The 24184-nt window shown below is 43.2% G+C and overlaps 2 protein-coding genes across 3 annotated transcripts in view; both read left to right on the top strand.

Moving 5' to 3' along the window:
* The window catches only part of lmf1 (lipase maturation factor 1), a 30048-nt gene extending 11000 nt beyond the window's left edge, over positions 1-19048 (top strand). For both annotated transcript variants that reach the window (XM_062413962.1, XM_062413963.1), the window contains 7 exons: positions 1041-1106; positions 13936-14103; positions 14708-14888; positions 16201-16354; positions 16677-16860; positions 17027-17139; positions 18676-19048. In XM_062413962.1, the coding sequence (XP_062269946.1) occupies positions 1041-1106; positions 13936-14103; positions 14708-14888; positions 16201-16354; positions 16677-16860; positions 17027-17139; positions 18676-18862 (1053 nt within the window). In that variant the 3' untranslated portion in view covers positions 18863-19048. The remainder of the gene's footprint in view (positions 1-1040; positions 1107-13935; positions 14104-14707; positions 14889-16200; positions 16355-16676; positions 16861-17026; positions 17140-18675) is intronic.
* Positions 19049-23803: 4755 nt separating this feature from the next.
* LOC133931862 (ras-related protein Rab-26) overlaps positions 23804-24184 on the top strand; it is a 65575-nt gene continuing 65194 nt past the window's right edge. Inside the window, exon 1 of the mRNA XM_062378808.1 lies at positions 23804-24132. Within this exon, the coding sequence (XP_062234792.1) occupies positions 23950-24132 (183 nt within the window). The 5' untranslated portion in view covers positions 23804-23949. The remainder of the gene's footprint in view (positions 24133-24184) is intronic.

Here is a 24184-nt window from a genome sequence, read left to right as displayed (position 1 = left end):
TCAATTATATGTGTTTTTTCTTTTTTCTTTCTATGAATGAGGGGGGGGAAAAGCATTGGCACATTAAAATGGGAGAGTCAGTGGACTACTGGCAGAATAATTGGACTATGGGCAGACAGTTACGGACATCGGACTAGAAGGTCGCTGGTTCGACTCCTCGCGGTGATAATACAACATACCTGCCAGGACAACACCTGGATCGCTTCCAAAGTCCAAAGAGCACTCTCCCTACCCCCACTGTCTAAATGCCCCTGAGCAAGGCACCTTACTACCCCAACATCTGCTTCCCGGGTGCTGTGCATGGCTGCCCACTGCTCTGTGTGTCCTGTGATGTTCACCACATGGGACAAAAGCAGAAGACAAATTTCCCTAATCTGCATGTCTTGTGATTGTGCATGTATTTGGGATCAATAAATGTATCTCATCTCTAATTATCTTTCGAATTGTAAGCTTTCAGTCAGGGACCTTCACCAAGCATTGAACAGGTTTTAGATTTAGGCATCAATGAATGAGACCAACAACTCTTTCTCTTAAATGCAGGCTGCTATCATCAGCTTGGCCTGTGTGATGACATTTAGGTGGTCAAAGGTCAAGGTCACCTTGACTTCACACCAAGGCACATTTTTTGCCTTGTGAACACAATGTATCCGCAGTGCCTCAGGAGAATCCTCTCACATTTGGCACAAACATGTACCTGGACTCAGTGACCAACTGATTCGATTTTGGTGGTCAAAGGTCCCTGGGAAACGTGAAGGTGACCTCACAAAATATGTCTCTGACCTCTTGAATGTGATATCTCCAGAAAAGGGAATTTCTTCAAATTTTGATCAGTTGTCACTTGGACTCACAAAAACAACTGATTACAGTCACCATGACCTTTACCTGACTCCTGAAATAAAGCAAATATACAGATAGAAACTCTACTAGTTGGCAGATGCATACAGCCACAGTGCTGTTTTTCTAGTTATTTATTTATTTTGTTTTCTTGCTTACATTCCCTTTTGTAAAAAAAATGCATCTGTGTCTTTTGTCTTTTCCAGGGTCTCATTAAAATCAGAGGGGACCAATGCTGGAGAGACCTCACCTGCATGGACTACCACTACGAGGTGTGTGTATGTGTATGTTTGTGTGTGCTACGTTGGTGTATTTTAAGTTTTTGTATTGTGTGTGTCTGTGTCATTCTTCCTGGGAAAAACCTTATGGTGCACACAAACGTACAGTTCTGACATGTCCTGATGCAACAACAGTGAAGGAGGAGGCTGCCAATCATGAGCAGTCAGAAAGAAAACAAGAGAAACTCAGATTGTCCTCAACATAATAACCCAAAGCTGTGTGCTGAACTCAGGGAAGTGCAACAACGCCACATCAATAAACCCTCAAAACATTTCACCAAAACTATCAAGTTGCAAGTTCAGATGACACTTGTTACAGTGTGCTATTATTGTAAATCATTCTTGTGGCTGATTCTTTAAAAGTCTTGTTTTTTAAGTTTCCCAAAGGTCTACTCTCCTTGTCATTCTGATCGTCTTAGCACTGATCCACATGTAAAAAACATTGCTTCGTCTGCTGACTGATGACAAGACGGCTAAAACCAAACCGTGGCAGCACATTACAGTAACCACTGTCGAGGGTTTCAGCAGATCGTCGGAGCACAAGGTTCTACAAATCCACTTTGTTTGTTTTTCCACCTGTGGTACACTGGACTGCTCTGACCTGCCCTGCTCTGCTCTGTGTGAGGAGGCTGCAAAGGCCCGCCTTCTCTAATTAACATAGAAAGGAATCCACTGACTCCTTTGGACCTATGGCCTGGCGACTGTGGCTCAGGTGGTAGAGCAGGTATTCCTCAAACCATTGATCCCTGTTTCAATGTGCGTGTGAATGGTAAAGCTTTTGAATGGTCAACAAGAGTAGAAAAGCCCTATATAGATAAAGACCATTTACCATGACTGGAGCTCACAGTGTCAGTGTCTATATTGTGTTTTAATGGGTCTGTCAAAGATGTAATGGGAATGCCATGCTGAAATACTGGCTGCTGTGGGGCTGGATGGGTTCAGTGTAAGAAGATAATGTGTGTGACATATGGAAGTAAATTAGGAATAATATACCTCAAATATGAATTGGAGCTATCAGGTTTCCTTCCTTTTGACTCAGTCTGGGAAAAAACTTTTCAACATGTGCAACAGTTCAACATGTAGGGAGCTACTGATGAGTGTTAAGAGCCTGAAAATAGATTAGATTAAACTTTTAATAAGATGACTGTTGGGTTTCACAATAAAAGACATCATCGTAGTGATCGATACATGCAAGCTAATATTAGCAGTCATTACAGTGGATGTTCATTCTTCTTCATTATATAACTCCTGGTTGTCAGTCCGTCCCATTCTCTTGAACACGATATCTCTGGAACAACTTTGTTCAAATTTGGTGGAAACAGTCATTTGGTCTTACAGATGAACTTGGTGGTCAAAGGTCAAGATCACTTTGACCTTACAAAACCAGGAACCTACATCTCCGGAAACTCTTGATAGAATGTCTTCAGATCGTGTACTGATTAGATCTTGGTGATCGAGGGTGAAAGGTCGACGTGGCCTCTCGAAGTTTTTCGCCTCTGGAACATGATCATTTTCCGTAATGGAATTTCTTTCAAATTGAACTAGTTTCAATTAAGATTTCAGGTGTCAAAGGTCACGGTGTGCTCCCGAGTCTGGAAAATAATAAATATAGACTGAAACCGCAGTTGTTGGCAGGGCAGTAATTGTAATCATATTTTTCCTATATCTCATATAATTTCTTAAAGGACCCATCGTATGAAAATTCCACTTTTGTAGTGCCTCTTCATGTTATTTTGGATATCTGGCATGTCTATCGTCCCAAAAACAACTCCTGCGATTTGTTGTGGTTCCTCTGTCAGAAACAATACTCTAGAGTGCGTCCAATGGGATTACGTCAGAAAAGTACGTATTTTTCCAACCATGCCCATGTAGGGAGTCTCGCTACACTGCCTTGGACCACCCCCCACATTCATCTCACCGGCTCCGGGGAGAGACGCCTGGCTCAACGGCAAGCGTTAGCTCGCGAGCCCGAGCTGACACTGCTGACACTGTGCATTAAGGTGTAGCTCGGATCTTGCGGAAAGCGTTTAGTGTCCTGGGGCCTCCGCCTCGACGATCGGCATGTTATATGCGGCGACTTAGCTGTCTGAGGGGTAGCAGCAGCACTGGCGAAAAACAGGAAGCAAAACAGACATCCGCCAGAGGACAAGGGGAAGGACTTAAATACACAAGGCAGGGGTAATTGGCCACAGGTGCAACACATAAGGAGTTAGAAAGACAATCACCGAGACAGGAAGTGAAGACAGAAACAACCCACAAGGAACAGAGACTACAAAATAAAACTGAAAACACAGAGGCTGAAATAAACAAACTAAACTGACAAAACCTGACACTAATATGTTTTCGAAAGCAATCCGTAATTAAGGCCCTCACAGGTGGATTTTCAAAATGTAGTTTGCGCTTCACGTGGAGGTGCGTCTTATCGTACAGTTCTTTATACACTTGAGCAGCCACTTTCTTGGTGCTTAGAATCAGGAAAACCCACTCCGTGATAGGGTAGTCTTTCATGATTCCAATCATCAGCTGATGTGCTAGGGTGATGGTGGTCATCTCTCCATAGTCCGATTTCGATTTACACTTTTTTAAGACATCCACGACCACCAAGGAGATAAATGTCCGGACTTCCATCTCTATATCTGTCATCTCAAAGTCAGACTGTGTAATTGTAACGTCTGATACGGTCCCACCATCTGCTGCATTCTCATCAGGTACGAAGACCATTTGACTTGGTATCATCATGGGGTTCTTTGAAAATCGAATTGAGTTGTCTATCGTCTCTGTGTTCTTCTGTCCGCTGTAAGCTGGGTGCCTCCAGTGGTCGTCGGCATAATGTTTTAAGGTTGTCCTTCCGCCTGTCCCATTCTCGTAAAACCTCAGCTCCTGCATACAGTGTAATATTTTTACTTTACACATTTTCAAAGCAATGTTTCGGTTTATTGTGGCGTTAATTCAAGACCAAACTACATGTATATATACTTTTTTCTTTTATTAGAAAATATATAGGACAACCGGAGCACCTGGAGAAAACCTAGTGACAGAGTTTCCGTGAAAGTGAACGGCTATAAGGGACAGGTTTTCAAAATGAATACCAACGTCTCAGGATGAAAAGGCAGAGCCGCACACGTAGAAGGCACCGATGAAGCTGTCCAGAGAGCTTTTCATCAAAAGGGCCAACACTGCTGTCGATGTGGTTGAAACAAAAACACTTGATCACTGCAGCAGAATTAATTTCGTAGAATTAATGTAATGTTTCTTTGAAGTTATTGCATTTACAAACACGACCAATCCGTATTATAGCTATACTTCTGCTGCTCCTGACCTGCAGCCACACCTAAATAGAATTTGGGCGTCCGCCTTCCTGAATGTTTCCTGAGATGACATCGATAGTGTTCCACATTTAAAGCCTTCACAGCTGGTACTTCGAGATGTATCATTTGTTTTACGTGGTTGTGCATCTTTTTGTACATTTCATCATAAACATCCTGAGTCACTTTCTCGCTGCTCACATTCGGTAGAAACCCACTCCGAGACAGGGTAGCCTTTCAGGATTGCAAGGCTCATGGTGCGATCCTCTACATAGTGCCTTTTTGATTGACAATTTATTAATAAATCCACAACCACCAAGGCGACATATGTCCGGAGGTCAATCTCTAGCTCTATCATCTCAGACTGTGAATTTGGATTGTTTGACACGGTCCGACGATCTGTTGGTCTCTCAGGTAAGAAGACCATTTGATCTGGTAAGTTTAACACGACTGTATTCATCATCTCATTGTCATCTCATCGCTTAAAATCTTGGTGTGTTCGCCATCATCTCAGTGTTCTCTGAGAATATTTTTGCCCTCTGTCAGCTGGGTATCTGTTCTGCCTTTGGATCTGTTCAACAATTTCTCAACAGATTATTCTACAAGCTGGTTAGTTCAACTTTTTAGAGATCAAAGATATGAATGTCATTATAGACAGAAATGTCTTAATTTAATGACATTAATTTACAGAGTAAAATTCAAGTTACTTTCTGGAGGAATATCAAAACATTGTGTAAATTCAAGTTTGCAGTCTCTCAAAAAAAACAATCTTGAAGTAACCTGATAGCAGTCAAAAACTAACAAATAAAATAAGTACTAGTGCTGTCAGTTTAATGCGTTATTAACCGTCAATTTTTTTGTCGCGAGATTAAGGCAGAGCTGCCTACTCTCACGCTTTCGCCGTGTGACACACGATTTGCATTTTGGTGGTTGATTAAGTCACAATAATTTTTTAAAACATCATCATATCAGGCCGTCATGAAGTACAAGGAGCAGGTGAGTGAATGTGTCTGTGTCTGGTTCCAGATAACGCACCGTAGCCCTGCCCCCTGCCCTGCGCACTCGCTCAGGGAGACACAGTGAGATCAGAGCTCGTTCACGTGCAGCAGCCTCAGTGAATGACTGCTTCTTAACTATGAAAACAGTGAAAACATGGAGTTTCTCTGGTCTCAGCTGATCAGAGATCAGTGCCTCAGCTTCTCGATCAGAGCAGAAGCTGCAGTTGGTTTCCGTCGAGCTTCAGTATCTGTGTTCGCCTCTAGTCTGACCTGCTCTCGCTTTTTGTTTTAATATTTCGCCAACTTAAATATATATTTTTAAGCTAGTAGGCTGCAGCTATATGTTTTTATTTATTTCAAAATAGGGTACTTCTTATTTCATACATTTTCCACAAATATGGGGAGGACTCAAATAGCCCTACACAGTTCTGTGTTTAATTTGTTTCAAAGTAGGCCGACACTTGCCTGTGTATTTTGTTTGTTTGTTATTTCGTTGCTTTTCTGTTTGAGAGGCCTGAAATATTAAGCCATGGTTTAACTGCACTATAGGCTGAGTCCTTGTTTACCTGAAATGTGCACTTTATAATTTTATTTTGTACCCCCCTGTTTGGCAATGTTGTTTTTCAATAAAATAAAACATTTGCATAAAGCAAGCCAATCCACTTTCCATGTTGATAGAGCATTAAATTAATGAATGGACATTAAGAATAGATACAAATTAGCTATTAATCGCGATTAATTTTGAGTTAACTATGACATAAATGTGATTAATCGCGATTAAAGGAGAACTTAACGTACTAAGAAGTACATTTCAATAGTATTTCAACAATGTCTGTGTCTTCCCTCTGAGAAAGTCATCAATCGTTCTGTAGTTGTGAAGACTTATAGTTTTCCTGTTTCAGCTTTTTCTGTAATTTATTAAACATGTTAAAGCATTTAAAAGTCTAAAAGATAAACGTGTTCAGGACATTGCAGCTATCCTCTTAAATTTGTCAAACCTCCATAGTTCTGTAATATCCAGTGGTCGTCGGCATTATGTTTTAAGGTTGTTAGTTCGCCTGTCCCATTCTCGTAAACCCTCACCTCCCGCATATAGTTTAATATTTTTCTTTACACGTGTGTAAAAACAATGTTTTCAGTTTATTGAGGAGTGAATTCCAAACCAAACTACATGTATATATACTTTTTAAAATTTTATTATAAAATATATAGGAAAACTGGAGCACATGGAGAAAACCTAGCTACAGACTTTCTGTGAAAGTGGACGGCTCTAAGGACAGGTTTCCCAAAAAAATCCAAAAATAGCTCCTAGTCCACAAGTCCAACCCTTATGGAAACTTGAAACTGCCAGTTTTGTCATATGTACGCTTTCCTGAATTATGCCTGATATGTTTTCGAATGCAATCTGTAATTAAGGCCCTCACAGCTGGATTTTCAAAATGTAGCATGTGTTTCAGGTGGTGGTGCATCTTGTCGTACAGTTCTTTGTACACTTGAGCAGCCACTTTCTTGCTGCTCACAATCGGGAAAACCCACTCCGTGATAGGGTAGTCTTTCATGATTCCAATCATCAGCTGATGTGCTAGGGTGATGGTGGTCATCTCTCCATAGTCCGATTTTGATTTACACTTTTTTAAGACGTCCACGACCGCCAAGGAGATAAATGTCCGGACTTCCATCTCTATATCGGTCATCTCAAAGTCAGACTGTGTAATTGTAACGTCTGATATGGTCTGACCATCTGCTGCAATCTCATCAGGTACGAAGACCATTTGACTTGGTATCATCTCTTGGTTCTCTGAAAATCGGATTGTGTTGTCCATCGTCTCTGTGTTCTTCTGTTCTCTGTAAGCTGGGTGCCTCTCGGTCCTGGTATCTGTTCAACAGAGTCCGCTACAAGAAGATTTGTTCTACCCTTATATCCTTAGAGATTAAACATTTAAAATGTCCCTTAGACAAAGACTGGTCTTTGATCTGCTCTGATCATATGACAGTCTCCTTGTGCTTTGTTCGGTCTATTGGCCGGTGACATTAAGGTGCATTACCTGACATTGCTAAAGACATCATAGACTTTTGTGTTATTTTGTTGAAAGACATTTCTACCTTTATATATAGGGCGGCTGTGGCTGAGGGGTACAGCGGTTGCCTCCAACCTGAAGGTCGGTTGTTCGATCCCCAGTCTTTCCCATCTGCATGCCGAACTGCCTTGGGCAAGATGCTGAACCCCAGATTGCCAACATAGAAAACAAAGTGAATGGATGAATGTAAAACTGTTAATGTTCATCAAGACTAGAAAAGCGCTATTTTTAAAAGACTTGTTGGAAATAAATGGTAAATGGCTTTGTATTTATATAGTTATATATAGTTTATATAATAACATGTCTGTGTTTTCGCAGTGAGAAAGTCATCAATCGTTCTGTAGTTGTGAAGACGTGTAGTTTTCCTGTTTCAGCCTTCCCTGTAATTTGGGATTCAGTCGTTTGAATACCATTCATTTGATATCTCAGAAATGCCTTGATGGAATTTCTTCAAATTTACTTAAAAATGAGCTCCAGATTTTAGCTAATGATCTTCAGCTCCCACATCTAGTTTTATATTTGACTGTACACATTTTCAAATCAATGTATTTCAGTTAATTGAGGAGTGAATTCAAGGAAGAACAACATGTATATATACTTTTTGAAATTGTATTTACACCCGGAGAAACTTAGTGACAGAGTTTCCTTTAAGGGAACGGCTCTAAGGACAGGTTTTCAAAAAGAATACCAACATCCAGGATGAAAAGGCAGAGCCGCACACGTAGAAGATACTGATGAGGCTGTCGAGAGAGCTTTTCATCATAAGGGCCATCGCTGGTGTCGATGTGGTGAAAACAAAAACACTTGATCACTGCAGCAGAATTAATTTCGTAGAATTAATGTAATGTTTCTTTCAAGTTATTGTATTTACAAACACGATAAATCCCAAAATAGCTGTTATTACTGCTGCTCCTGACCTGCAGCCACACCTAAATAGAATTTGGGTAGGAACCCACCACGCCTTCGCCTTCCTGAATTTTTCCTGAGATACATTGAAAGTGTTCCACAAATTAAACTTTTTCTGCAATTTGGGATTCAGGTACTTACAACTTTTCAAGCATTTAAAAGTCAAAATGATAAACTTGTTCAAGACATTACAGGCATCATCTTAAAATGTTCAAACCTCCATAGTTCTGTAATATCCAGTGGTCGTCGGCATTATGTTAAAAAAAATTTCGTACGCTTGTCCGATTCTCGTAAAACCCTCAGCTCCTGCATACAGTTTAATATTTTACTTTACACATTTTCAAAGCAATTTTTTCATTTTATTGAGGAATGAATTCAGGACCAAACTACATGTATTTAGACTTTTTTTAAATTTTATTAGAAAATATATAGGAAAACCGGAGCAACCGGAGAAAACCTAGTGACAGATTTTCTGTGAAAGTGGACGGCTGTAGGGACAGGTTTTCAAAAAGAATACCAACATCTCAGGACGAAAAGGCAGAGACGCACACGTAGAAGACACCAATGAAGCTGTCTAGAAAGCTTTTCATCATGAGGGCCAACGCTGGTTTCGATGTGGTAAAAACCGTTGATCACTGCAGCAGAATTAATTTCGTAGAATTAATGTAATGTTTCTTTCAAGTTATCCATTTACAAACACGATCAATCCGAATATAGCTGTTATTCTGACTGATGAGCCGCGTGCTGAAAGCACAACAACATCCGAGCCCCAGCGAGAGTTCACCATCAAGCACAGCCCTCCATCTCTGCTCTTATCCGACTCGTAGGTTCTGTCCTGTCGATAGATGGAAAAAACTGCCGGAGTAACAGCAGAGTCAGGCACCATAGGATCCAGCCAGGTCTCAGTGAATGCCAGCACACAGCAGTTTGTGATGTCCCGCTGGTAATTAGTCCGTGCTTGTAGCTTGTCCATTTTATTGTCCAGGGATTGAACATTCGCGAGTAGAGTGCTCGGCAGTGGGGGATTGCAGCATCAAGTCCTAGATCTGCACAGTATCCCGGCGCGCTTCCCTCTCTTCTTTCTGATCTGTCGCCGTATTGGTAAACAGATCTGCGGTAGAACAAAGGAGCCACAGCAAGCACTCCGGTAGGTTGAGAAAAACTCCATATTTAGCAACAAACGTATTTTCAAAAGTGCTAGTCGATCATACGGTATGAACGACAGTGCAGTGTGTACAAAAATACACATAAGAAAAAACGTAATAATCAAAAACTGCGTAGTGCATGCAGAGCCATTGTCAGTGCGACCTTTCTCTACGGCGCACAGCTCTCATTCTACATTAGTAGAATTAAAGTGATGTTTTTCTCCACAAGTCCCCGCCTTATGGAAACTTGAAACTGCCAGTTTTGTTATATGTACGCTTTCCTGAATAATGCCTGATGTGTTTTTGAAAGCAATCCGTAATTAAGGCCCTCACAGCTGGAATTTCAAACTGTAGCATGCGTTTCAGGTGGTGGTGCATCTTGTCGTACAGTTCTTTGTAAACTTGAGCAGCCACTTTCTTGCTGCTCACAATCGGGAAAACCCACTCCGTGATAGGGTAGTCTTTCATGATTCCAATCATCAGCTGATGTGCTAGGGTGATGGTGGTCATCTCTCCATAGTCCGATTTAGATTTACACTTTTTTAAGACGTCCAAGACCACCAAGGAGATAAATGTCCGGACTTCCATCTCTTTATCTGTCATCTCAAAGTCAGACTGTGTAATTGTAACGTCTGATATGGTCTGACCATCTGCTGCAATCTCATCAGGTACGAAGTCCATTTGCCTCTGTATCATCTCAGGGGTCTCTGAAGATCGGATTGTGTTGTCCATCGTCTGTGTTCTTCTGTCCTCTGTAAGATGAGTGAGTGCCTCTCAGTCCTGGTATCTGTTCAAAAGTCCACTACAAGTAGATTTGTTCTACCTTTATATCTTTATAGATTAAACATAAAATGTCCCTTAGACAAACACTGGTCTTTGATCTGCTCTGATCAAATGATAGTCTCTTTGTTCTTTGTTCGGTTTTTGGTCGGTGACATCAAGGTGCATTACCTGACATTGCTTAAAACATCAAAGACACGTGTTATTTTGTCAAAAAGGCATTTCTACCTTTATATATATAGGGCGACTGTGGCTAAGGGGGGGAGCGGTCGTCCTCCATCCTTAAAAGGTCGGCAGTTCGATCCCCAGTCTTTCCCATCTGCATGCCGAACTGCCTTGGGCAAGATGCTTAGCCCCAGATTGCCCCACATAGAACAACAAATTGCTGCCAATAGATGCACTGTATTTCTAATAGTCCACAAGTCCCCGCCTTATGGAAACTTGAAACTGCAAGTTTTGTTATCTGTACGCTTTCCTGAATTATGCCTGACATGTTTTTTTAAAGCAATCCGTAATAAAGGCCATCACAGCTGGATTTTCAAAATGTAGCATGCGTTTCAAGTGGTGGTGCATCTTGTCATACAGTTCTTTATACACTTGAGCAGCCACTTTCTTGCTGCTCACAATCGGGAAAACCCACTCCGTGATAGGGTAGTCTTTCATGACTCCAATCATCAACTGATGTGCTAGGGTGATGGTGGTCATCTCTCCATAGTCCGATTTAGATTGACACTTTTTTAGGAGATAAATGCCCAGACTTCCATCTCTTTATCTGTCATCTCAAAGTCAGACTGTGTAATTGTAACGTCTGATACGGTCCCACCATCTGCTGCAATCTCATAAGGTACGAAGACCATTTAACCTTGTATCATCTCTGGGTTCTTTGAAAATCGGATTGTGTTGTCCATCGTCTCTGTGTTCTTCTGTCCGCTGTAAGCTGGGTGCCTCTCAGTCCCGTTATCTCAGTGTTTCCCCTACCATTCTATAAGTGGGGCACCTCGACCCCGCCAACAGTTATTTATAATTATTTATAGCGTCAGGTTGTCAGAGGCATGTCATTTCTGTCTCTACATGGTCGCGAGTTTAGATATCTCCTCTGCTCTCTGAATCGCGAACGGTGGAGTTCCATCAAGATGTGCGCAAACACAGACACATAGGGAGCTGGAGGACTTTTTCCTCCAAACCTAATTTTCCTGCCTGGGCTAACAGTTCAAATTGGGCATGAAATGCTTACCAGTTTGCTTCCCCGTCGTATCTGGGGGTTTTCACTGACGGTGGGAGGGCGTCTCTGTGCGGCTCCGCCTGCGAGCCGCGGCCTGCCGTTTGTCCATCGAACTGCCCCCGACTGAAGCCGGCCCCTCTGACCATTCTCCGGGTCATTTATCTCACCCACTCTCTGTGTTCGGCCGCATTCCGTACCTTGTCAGCGCTGTTATAATTCGGCCAGTCGGCTTCCTTCTTAAACTCCATTCTCCGGGTCATTTTTCTCACCCGCTCTCTGAGTTCTGCCGCACCCTGTCCCTCGTCCGCGCTGTTATAATCCGGATGGTCGGATACTTGTCTGATCTTCTTTAACTCATCGTAGGTTGCTTTGAGCTCGTAGCTCCAGCGAACCACAATTTGTGTTCTCTTTGCTTCCACTCCACTGGGACACCAGCTGACATGGCACACACACATAGACAGACTGGACCATGTCCTCTGAGGTTGAAGCCAGCACAATGTCATTATCATCCATCGGATGGCCCATTCAGTCTTGCTGACATGCCTTTTGTGCTCAGTAATTCTTCTCATCGAAGCCCCCATAGACCCCCACCCTACCTCCTGTCCTGCCTCCCGTCTACTGTGGCCCATCTGTAATCCCATCCCACACCCTGCACCCCATATCCACCCTGTCTCGCCCTACACTTCTCCAAAACAAACCAGCTGTGGGATTAGCTCGCAAGCGTTAGCTCGCGAGCCCGGAGCTCAAGGTAAGCAACTTTAATATGTAGCAGTCAAGGCGTCTTTGCCCAAAACTCATTGATCAGCCGATATCAGCAGTGCAAAAATAAGACCTCGTAAACTTATTTGAGTGATCTAACCAATCAGAGGTGTTGGTTAAAGTCAGGTGGGAGCTCCTGGGTATCACTAGACTGCAGGTATACTCCTCCTCTACCATCAGGCTGCAAGCCAGTATTAGGATCTGGAAAATGTCTTTATGGCAGGCATATTTCTCTCCACCTCCACGAGCCTCACAGAGCAGGGAGATGGAGGCCTTTGCTGTTGATTCTCATGCTAGCACCAGCTTTGACTCTAGAATTGGCATATTCACGATTTTAAGCTTTGATTTAAACCCTGGAACGGGAGAAATACATGGTGACCAATCTTCTGTGCTCTTAAAAATGTAATTAAATCGGGTGTAGTAGAAAGTGTGCGCCACCAAACAAATCATACTTAATGGTCCTTTTTCTATGTGACCTGCACCGATCTCAACTGTCAACGGCCATACTGGCAATGGACACACACTCACACACACACACAGGCAGAAAGCCACTGGCGCCAGGTGAAGCCTTATTAACCCCCTCCGACACACTGCTCCCTTTCAGCCCTGAGAGAAACTGCAGGTCTCCTGACTCTCAGGGGGCTGCGTAGGTGCGTTTCGGCCGTTGCCGTTTTGTTTGCTTTGGTTTGTTTGTTGTTACGGAGCTAGTTTGCAGGCCAGGTGGGGTTGTTTGGTTGTCTGAGGTTGCAGGCTCCTTGCCCTTGGATTTCCAGAGGTGTTTTGGTTTGCTATAGGTTAAATAGCAACCCCCTCGCTTTTTTCTCTTCCATTCCAGGAAAACAATGAGAGTATAGACGAGCGTGCCAACAATCTTTTCCGTTTTCTTTATAACCCACCTATTTCTGTGCTTTATTTATTTTTCACCACCTCAGCTGACACTGTTGTTCAGCCATTACACGTCAGTGTGCAACCACCTAACACACAAACACACACACACTCTTAATCCTACCTACACAAACACTGCACTGCTCTGTATGGACCTCTGAGTGTTTTTTGTGTGTAGGTGGGGTTTCCTTTTTTAAAATAAAGTTCCATCTTTATTTAAAACATGTGGCATCAGAAAATTGCTCCCCAACCTGGGCTGAGACAAGACATTGGTGCCAAAGTAAAGCAGAGGAAATGTTTGGTGGGAAATACAGAAACAAATCAGACACTAGTCTGTAATCACATTTCATAATGTCTGTCTATGGAGCGCATATCATGCAGACCCTTGTTGAACTTCTTTGCGCTTGACAGGTTTTCATAACCGTAGGAAATGCAGCATTCGAATTTCCTGCGATTTGGACAAAAAGCTCTGTACACAATGTCCAGCATACAAACAATACAAAAAAAGTGACACTATATTGAAAAACTATTTGAGGAGGACGAACTAATGACATGAACTTATTCTGAAGAAGCTCCTGGGCATCAACAAAGGCCAAGTGAATAGCCCACTCAAAACAGGTAGGTTGAGAACAGGCCCTGCGCTAGCTTATTCAAACCCTTGATTATGTGGACAAACCCTCTCCTGACAAATTATCCTGTACCATAATTCTGACTTCAATGAATCCGCTTCCCTTGTTCTTTCCAGACCCAGCCGGTTCCCAACCCCTTGTCCTACTACATGCACCGCTCCCCGTGGTGGTTCCATCGCTTCGAGACGCTGTCAAACCACTTCGTCGAGCTTGTTGTGCCTCTCTTCATCTTCCTGGGCAGGCGGATGTGCATGGTCAATGGAGCGATCCAGATCCTTTTCCAGGTGATGCAGTTTACCAGCAGGGTTTATGATTCGAAATGTGAAACCAAAGGGTCTTGATCGATGATAGTTCTTGTCACACTGAAGTTTGTTCAAGTGCTTGTTATACCGGTAAATTTGGTTTTATTTGGTTATATGATGCTATGTTATATGTATCAACAAAGTTTTTATTGTTACTGTAGGACAGCTCCTTAGCTTAGCGTCCTGGCATTTAGTTAAGTACATAGACCTACATTCATTCAAGGTAATACAGTGATCATATCAGAAACCTGACGTAGAAGCTCTGCAGCAGACACACTCTGAGATACCACTGTGGGGCGATCAAGATTATTTGGCTTCACTTTTAGGGACCTCAATCAATCAATCAAATTTTATTTGTATAGCCCATATTCACAAATTACAATTCATCTCATAGGGCTTTAGCAGTGTGTGACATCCTCTGTCCTTAACCCTCAGCAAGAGTAAGGAAAAACTACTAAAAACCCTTTTAACAGGGTAAAAATATGTAGAAACCTCAGAGAGAGAAATATTTTGAAGTATTGTGTAGCCACTTCTCCCGACATACTGTGCTAGTCTTTTCTCTCTGCTTCTCTCTTCTGCGCTGTAGGCGGTTCTGATCCTGAGCGGGAACCTTAGTTTCCTAAACTGGCTCACCATTGTTCCCAGTCTGGCCTGTTTCGACGACGCATCCCTTGGCTTCATGTTTCGCTCCGGAGGCGGAGCCAAAGAGGCGGTGCTGGCGATACAGAATGACGATGCAGCTGGACGCACCCACAAACCCACCAAAGGTATTTCTCGCTGGTTTCACTAATGGTTTGAGACGAGGATCTAGTCATGCTGGAGAGGGAATTATGGGAAGAAAAGGGATTAACACTTTGACAGCTGAGTAGCTGGGAAAAGTATGACATATAGTTTACTGGAATTAAATGTGATGTCGCTCACATTTTTACAGCGCACACTGTTTCAAATGTCGTAAAAGAGTGAGAGTGGCCTCTCAGTAATTGGTCTCGTTGGACCCATTAGTGACTAATTTATTGGAGGATGCTGAATAAAAAATAGGTTTGTACCTTTTTAGTGTGAGCAAGTTTTAATCACTTGAACAGACCCAGAAAGGCCATTTTAGTGTAATAGGTTTGAGGTGGATTATGTTGATGTCTTTACCATGCACGGGATAATCAGGGCAGTCACAGGTAGGAAGGAACTGATGGAGACTCAGCCAACGTTCGTCAATGCCCACCGCCCTATGATCTAACTGGCCAAAGCTTTTCCGCAAGTGTTATAGTGGTCACTCACACAGGGCTCTATTTTAACGATCTACGTTCTGAGGCGCATTTAGATCTTGCCCAAATCTACTTTTGCGGGTTGAACAGGGGAGAAAAAAGGTCCCGGTGGCGAGCGCACGGTTCAAAAGGGTTGTGATTAGTCTGGAAGTGAATCATTGTTTTGGCTGCAGCGTGTAGGAGGTCGTACCTGTCCCCCATTCCCTTTAAAAGTGAGCTGCACACCTTGATGGATTGCGGTTTTAATGTCAGAATTGTCCAGCAGTAAAGAAAGGAGACTTCTCAGCAGCGGAAAAAGATCTGCACATTCTTGTGAAAGTTCACAAGCAGGGGCGGATCTGGGGGGGGGGGGCAGACCAAGATGTTTATTTATTTAAGTGGTTTTACCTTATTTTACTGTTTGTTGTTATTGTTGTCGTGTTTTTTGCTGTTTGTTTGATCTGTTAACATATCTCCCCTAGTTTAGCACCTCACAAAAAATTTGAATTGCTTTACAAATAAATTGACATGATCTAAGCTGAAATTGCAGGGTTCTTTTGGGTCTCTAAGATCACAACAGAATTTCACAAGTAAACAACATTGTTGCAGCTCATTTATGCTGAGACGGCACAATGATGACAGGTTTGTCTCAGAGAGTTGTAGAAGGTGTGTGTAATAGATGAAGCTGATCTGTGAAACACAAACAAACCCATAAATCAGTTTCCCTCTGGTCTGAATATTAAGTCTTGATGGAGCCTGATGGAGCATGTTTCTTGCCTGCATTTCATGTTTTATTCTTCTTCGTCTCGTGTGTGTTTGTTTGTTTCTGTGTGTGTGTTAGGTATGCGGATACGCCGGTGGGTGAACATTTCTTTGGGCATTCTGATTGGCTGCCTGAGCGTCCCGGTGGTGATGAACCTGTTGAGCTCCAGGCAGGTGATGAACACCTCCTTTGACCCGCTGCGCATCGTCAACACCTACGGGGCCTTTGGAAGGTACGGTTAGGGGTTGCTGGGGTCAGAGGTCACAGGGTGGGACATAGCTTTTAAACGCCTGAAAAAATACTTAAATTAAACCTAAAATTCATACTGATTTTGAAAGACAATTTAAAATTACTGAATGAATGTTTATTGTTCAAACTCATCTTCTTTGATTCCACTGCAGAGTAGTCGTCTCTCTTCCTGCCTGGCAAATCCTCCACCTTGCTTTTAAAAAGGGAACGGGGGATTACACTCTGATTTTTCCTACATGTGTAGAAATCAACCTCTTGCAGCTTTAATTCTTTTTTAATCCTGTTTTGTTTGCCCCCCACCGCAGCATCACCAAGGAGCGTACCGAAGTGATTTTCCAGGGCACCCTGAGTCCTGATCCCAAGGACCCTGAAGCAGTTTGGGAAGAGTACCAGTTCCTGTGCAAACCAGGGGATGTTTACCAGAGACCGTGCCTGATATCACCGTACCATTACCGGCTGGACTGGCTCATGTGGTTCGCTGCCTTCCAGGTTTGCGCACCTTGAGTCTTTGTGTTTTTTGAACAACAAACCTGCTTTGTGTAGACACTAGGGGGCAGTAAGTCCTTGTGCTCTCTCCAACGTCTTCTTATTATGAGACACTGGGTATAATGTGAGCCTTCATCTGCTATATCCCTCTTTCTTTCTCTCTGTGCAGACGTACGAGCAGAGTGAGTGGGTGATCCACATCGCCGGACGTCTGCTCTCCAACGACAGCACCGTCCTCTCCCTTATCGACCAAAACCCCTTCCATGGCAGAGAGCCCCCCAGGTAACTCAGTTCAGAGCTCTGCATCTTTCCACTGTGTAATCTTTATTATTGATTCAGATTCTGGTTTATCTGTAACTTCCATCGCTGCAAACTGCCGTTTTCAACAGATCAGGGTGGATATCAGATTATAAAGATGATAAGACACATTAAAAAAGAGCAGTGTTAACTTAACAGGAAGTCAGTGGACCTTTTTAAAGTCCTTCTGCAATTAATGCCTTCTCTCTCATCCTTTGGTGTTGGAGGGAGGGATGAGGGGACTATAGGAGATAAACAGTGTTTATTAAGGACTTCTAAGTTTGATCTACAGTTCAGTATTACTCTTGTACATTTGTCACAGGAGATCGTACCCACTCACCTAAGTTACATAGAGCGAGAACAGAAGGTCAAGGTGAGGATTGGTGATAGAGGAGGAAACATTCTCCCCATTCCTGTTTCATACTCTGCCCCCTGCTGGTTGAGATGCCACATCAACTTTCAACTCATGGTGTTCAGTTTGGTGGCTTGTCCGGGAGGTTTGCCTTCACCCTAGCCGTTTTCAGACGTGACCACTGGAGAGTGTACAGAAAATTGGGTCTGGCCTTTCTCCAGAGTTTGGCCTTCACACTTGAACAACGCAGCAGGAGATTCTCCACTCAGACGTGTTCACAACATTGAAATCTTCAAGGTGAGGGGCGATGCAGCAGGCAGAGGCAGGAAGGAACGTATTATTTCTCCTGTGGTGATCGGGTGTGTTTGTTTACAGCACATGAACAATTGTGTCTGCTCTTATCACAACAAACTCTTGAAGCGTCTGCATCTTCTATATGCATTCTTTACGTTTTTCGAATATTTGCACCTGTGGGTTGTTGGATCTCCTGCTGTGTTTCACATCGCCTCCAGACATTCTGCAGACTTTATACTCTGGGGCGTGGGTGTGAGAAAGTCTGCAGAAGTCCTGAGACTCTCACTCAGACCTATGCGTTCACACATACAGCCCAAAGAGGTAAAGGAGCTGGAGAGAAGAAGCAACAGTCTAAATGTATTACTAAAGAGAAATCAACAACAAACTTTTACAGAGATTAGCAAATGGCTGATGGGCCGGCCAAAATGAAAAAAAAAAAGAAGGAAAAGCCCACAGACCAACCCACAAATGGTCGTAGGATCTGGGGATCTTCCTCTAACCTAAACCAAAATCAGAACTGAACCAGACAGAAAGAAAGCCACGAAAACTTGACTACTGGACCCATCAGAGAAAAAATAGAACAAACAAATAAAAACAACATGCTGGGCAGTTGGCTGCTTCTGCTGCTGCAACAGACAGAGACACACTTTCTGCTCCTCCTCTAATAGTTTCCTCTTAATCAGCCAAACACAGTTCACCTGAGGAGACGAGAGAAAAACAGGATACCTTGAGTACAAAGGTAATGTGGCTGCTCAACCAGCAGGGGGCAGAGGATGCAAAGGTACCACCAAAGTAATTTTGAAGCTAAAGACGTTGTAGAGTTTTGCTTTATGTCTCCTTGGACCTCACTCCCCTGTGTCCATCGTCCCTCTCAGGTGGGTGCGAGGGGAACACTTCAGGTATAAGTTCAGCCGGCCGGGCAGTGCCAGCGCAGCAGAGGGGAAGTGGTGGCTGAGGAAACGCATCGGAGCTTACTTCCCTCCCCTGGACCTGGAGGGACTCAGGGGCTACTTCCAGTCCAGGAACTGGCCCCACCCACATATACCATCAAAGAAGACGTAAAGACTCCACCTCAGATAATCAGCACATAAAGGGAAACGGAGGACCACACACGCTGATGTGTGACTGAGGTCAGTTTTCAGGACAACGCTGCTGGGGTCGAATAACTGTTACAGGGAGGGAATCAAAGGACTCGTCAGGTTTTCCAGTTTTGTCATGGAGACTTGCTTAATAAAACAATTTCTCAAATCATGCATCCCGACATTTATTCCCAAATAATGTGATTTTTGTAATTAAAATATTTGGGCTAGAATTTGGTTGGCATACCTCAGGTTCAGAACAGGGTCAGCGAAACTGGGAGTTACTGAGGAATACATGGGATATGATTTCCAGTCGTAAAATTATAATAATCAAGGTAACTTTATTCATATAGCACCTTTCAATACAGCCATTAAAAAGTGTACTTCCAGTATTAAACAACAACCCTCAAAATAGTTTTTACAAATTGTTCTTTTTAAAACCAACTTCATATTGGTGTTGTTGTACAGTTTCACCCCAACAGTGAGCCTTTTAATCCCTCTATTGGCTTTTGTAAAATAAACACTTCTCAGATCACATTTGTTCTCTTGTATTTAAAACATAAAATGTTTGTACACAGTCTGTAGTGCTTTTGATATTTGCTCTGACCCTTATATGCATTAACTGAGAGTAAGAAATTGAAAATAAAACTGCAGGTTTGGGGTTGCCAAGGAACTGACATCACCAAATTGATACTGGCTTGTGGTCTTTGGCTTCTGCAGAAGTTGTAATAACATAGAGATGTCACTAGATGGTGTTGTTCGTCAATCTAATCGCTGCCATCTGGACTCCTACCTACTTTTTCTTTACTTCCCCAAAGTCCTAGCTCTAAGTGAACCCTGTTTCATGACTGACTGACATCCCTTGGGTCTATTCAGCTGATAACATCATTCATTTTATACTGTAGCATTCATTTCTGTAATAGTGACTTCAATGTTTTATATTCCTCAATCGTTTGGCTGCTAAATTAATTATATAGTGAATCCTTTTTCTGCTGCATAATTAATCAAAACCTTCTCTGACTTTTGTGTGTCTTTCAATTTGATTGACTGAGCATTTTCAATGCGTTTGCATTCATCCAAAGACATTTGTCAAAGAGCTGCCTGAGACGCTCACTCATTCCGTATGTGCAGCGCGTCCCAACTATAAATGATTCCCGTTGGTTCTGTGAATGGCTCTGGTGCCACATATCAGGGTCTGCAAGGAGAGTGAGAGACATTTATGAAGCCGTTTGTGTGAGATTGTGATGAATTGACGATCCAGGAGCTTCAGATCCACAACGAACCATCTGGCTGTGCTACTAAAAAAGAACCAGAGAGTGATTTGTTTCTGTTTGTGTAACACAGTGGGTGTGTATTTGTTAAGACACGCTGTAGTTAACGTGCTTGCTTCTTAGATAAATACTGTCTCCCTGTAGTTAAAGATTCTCTGTTATCATCGTTCTGTTCCCAATGCAGCTTCTGATGGACTTTGATTATCTGCCGATGCAGAGAACTGATCCAAAATCATTGATAAAAAAAACCCACTACTTATATAATTTACTTTAACAGCTGCATGACCTGGCTCAGGTTAAACCTTTTAAAAATCAAATACATTCAGAGAGACCCACAAGACACACATTTTTCTTAGGTTTGTGACATCACAAACCCTGGGTGTTTGAATCCATTTTAATTCCCAGATGAGAGCAGGCCAGTATTACAGGTCAAAGTTCACCAAAGTTCAGCTCTACAGGAAGCCACACTAAGGATTTGCTTCACCACACCACCACCAATGTTGTATTCACCCTTCTCGCTCTCACAGATTCAAAGTGACCGGGCGGGGAAGTTTAGCCACTGCAAACATTTGGAAATGTATGACCGTGGCATTAAGGTGAAAACACTCAGCCATGGTGTTGTCTTCATGGATCTTAACGAAAAAATCTGGCATATTGACTGTGGACTCTATGAGTGTGTGCAATGTGGTGGGGCTTGATTGAATTTGACGGAAAGGTTGGGCCTTGGTGGATGTATGTGCTCTACCGAATGCCATTATATTTTACTATCCATTCCTTTACCATAAATCAAATGTGCTGCAGCACAAAGCCTGCAGAGCAGACGCTTTCCTAATATTTATGGTGTGGAGTGTAGGTAGAAGATAATGCGCTTGTCCCATCGGTGTGTCTGTAGATGCATAAGAACTCGGTTATTAAAGTGCTGATGGATGGTGTCTGTGCTCCTACTGTTCTTCGCAGCTCATTGGATTCGACAATGCACTACTTGCACAGCATGGCTGTTTTTAATAGTCTCACCACCGAATGCATCTGCTGCATCCTGTTTGCTGTGTTCTCCGCTTTTGGACAGACGGATAAATCTCCCGGCAGAGTCGCTTCTCGCAGCCGTGTTATGCGACTTTAATTGTGAACGTGCCGATTACGCCACGGGTCTATTTTGCGCTGCGATTGTGTAACGAGACGGCAGAGACATGTGTCTGTCTCGTCTCCGCAGCTCCAGTTTGGCTCCTCACATCCTCCCAGTCTGTGATATAATATTAAAGTGGGGGCGGCGGTGATGTTCAAAGACTTGTGACCAAAAGGATGTGGGCTGTTGGTACAAATCCCTGCTGAGAAAGTCTGGACATAAAAAAGTAAGTGAATCACGTCAGCGATAGATCAATGGGAAGATGACTTTTAAGTGGAGATGCAGAGCACCTACTGGTTGTACTGGGCACTGGTCAGGTTTAAAAATATCGATTTAGAGGATGTTTATAGATTCAAATAGACCGAAAAGCCTTGTGTGAGACAAATATGTACGTCCAGAGGACAGACCATCCTTTCTTCATTTACGTCAAATGATTTAGAATCTGTATCATCACAGTGGTGGAAGTGAAATAACACATAGTCAGCTGTGAGTTATTGCCAAAGTTTTGTTTGAACAGGTAATGTTATAATGGGTTTTAACAGTTACGGTAGAGAGCATGCCTGTTATTCTGCACAACTTCTCACCCACTGTGACTTCAATTTCCATCAAACACACATGTAGGTGATCGGTGTAGGGGGCTGAAAAAATATCCAAGGACAATAAAGATTATTCCCACGATATTGTTTTTTTCGTCAATTATTCCAGTTTGTTTTCATGACTGTAAAAGTACTTTTTAAATTCCCAGGTTTTCCAGGATGCGATGGAACCCTGATGGGACCTGTTGGGCCTTGGCGGAGGTCGAGTTTGTGCACTGTTACATTGTTGTTCAAATAATGATTGAAGTATTATATAAAAAAGTTAAATATATTTGTTGAGTTTTTGTTGCTTCCACGAGAATTCACCTTTTCCCCTCTTTGCCTCCATCCTGGTTTCAAAACGTGCTGCCCTCTCATCCACCTCAACTCTCTCCCACCCTCTTCTCAAAAATTCCTGGAACAATTTGATTTGGAGCTGCTCTGAATAAAAGTAAAAAAAAGCATTATATTAACCATGCACCTCGTGTCATGCTGCAGTCCTCCATTTTACAGCCTGTCTGCTGCAACTCTGTCCCATACCAGAAGGAGGTGGGTGATAATACTGTGGAATCTGTCCGGCTTAGTGAAGCCAGCCTTGAATGCAAAAGTGTCTGTGGAGAAAATGTGAAGCTTCCTGTCACAGGCGGTCACACACTGAATATGTGCCATTACCAAAACTGCACTTTTAAAATAAAAAAAACACACCCAAAAATAGAATTTACGTCTTGTTTATTGTACAGCTCTAAATTGGGCCCCAGTCTTTCGAGGTGATTATTAATAAAAACCTGTTGGGAAATGACAGCTGGTATGGACCATAGACTGTATTTAGAGATCGTGACGCATCTTCACTTCCTCCCACGATCCAAAAATGAAGCCAAGATATCCCGGATAGCAACATCTCCACGTTGCACAATTGGATCCAGATTCCTCACAGTCGCGATATAGAGGTGACACTATTCACATCCTCATGTAACAGAGCTTGTATCGTGTGCGATTCCGATCGGCCTCGTGTGTATTCGTGTACCCGTTCACACCCTACTGTGACTTGTGATCGGATCTCACTTCCCCGCACTGAATGCAAATAAACACGTACATCGGTTCTGTTTGCAAAAGGTGCAATGCATGGTGGAAAGCAGCAAGGGGAAGAAGACGAAGAAAAAAAGGCAGAGCACACTGCTTCTGTTGTTGCCTGTCGTTTCAGTTTAAAGAATTCCTCCACCCCCCGGCGGCATCCAATACAAGTGAAGTAACTGGGGACCGATTGAAAAAAACATTGGGGAAAAAAACTGAAAATGGCTGCGTTCTGTTCCTGTGGTGTAATCCACAATGTGCATTAATAGTGATGCTTCAGCACATTCCGCGTGAACCCTTGGGCGAGAGCTTGTTTACAGTGTGTGAGTTTGAACGTGAACTTGGCTCCGCGATAGGATATCAGAAGACATTTAGGCTGAAAACATGGTGTCAATGAGTCGAATTTGAATGTTGGATGAAAGTGGAATTTGCCTGCAACGCTGTTTAACTCCAAAAAGTGTTTAATGGACCCAAACACTTCACCCGCCCCTCCATCGGCATAGTGGGGAGTAGTGAATTTCCATTTTTCAGTGAACAATCCCTTTAAAGGTCATCAGAAAATAACGTTAAATATGGTTTATTCAGATTATTTTATCTGGTTAATATCGGAATATTGGTCTCCATGTAAACGTTTAGCCACTGACCAATGTGGAAGTATGATATTATTTGTGCTTTAGGGTGGAGTTTCTCCCTGGACGCACCATGGCTCTGTGCGCTCCCATCATCACAACACCAGGGAGGGAGGAGAGGAGCTGTTTGCATAGTGAACCAGACCCTCACGTTCCTCCAGCTGCTGCACCGGGACCACAGCTGGCTCAGCCCAACACGCTCCTCACTGTGTCCGCGACCGATCTGCGCTTTACGCACAGTCATGCTTTTGACGCGCAGGTGAACTTCTACTCGCCTCCTCGCGCCTCCGATCGCAACAGGGAAAAGTATAACAGCAGCCCGAGCAGATCGCCCGTCTCTTCCACATTTCTCCTCGTCGCTTTTTCTCCTCTCCCCGGGGCTTGAACAGGTCATCGGGGCCATGTCCAGGAAGAAGGGGGTGAAAGGCAAAGGGGGCGCCAAGAGCCCAAAGGCGTCGCCGAGCAGTAGCGGCGGGAGGACGGGGAAAGGTCTGGCCGCCGCTGCCGCTCCGTCCTCCGGACTGGTTTACCCCAGCAGACCGTCCATCAGCAACAGCGGAGAGTTTTACGATATCGCCTTCAAGGTGAGCTGAGAGACTCTGGAAACAGGTTTCCGACATGTGCGATCCCTGCTGC

Source organism: Platichthys flesus, chromosome 20 (genome assembly GCF_949316205.1).
Source record: "Platichthys flesus chromosome 20, fPlaFle2.1, whole genome shotgun sequence".
In the NCBI taxonomy this organism is placed as follows: Eukaryota; Metazoa; Chordata; class Actinopteri; order Pleuronectiformes; family Pleuronectidae; genus Platichthys; species Platichthys flesus.
This window is presented reverse-complemented; position numbering and strand designations above follow the sequence as displayed.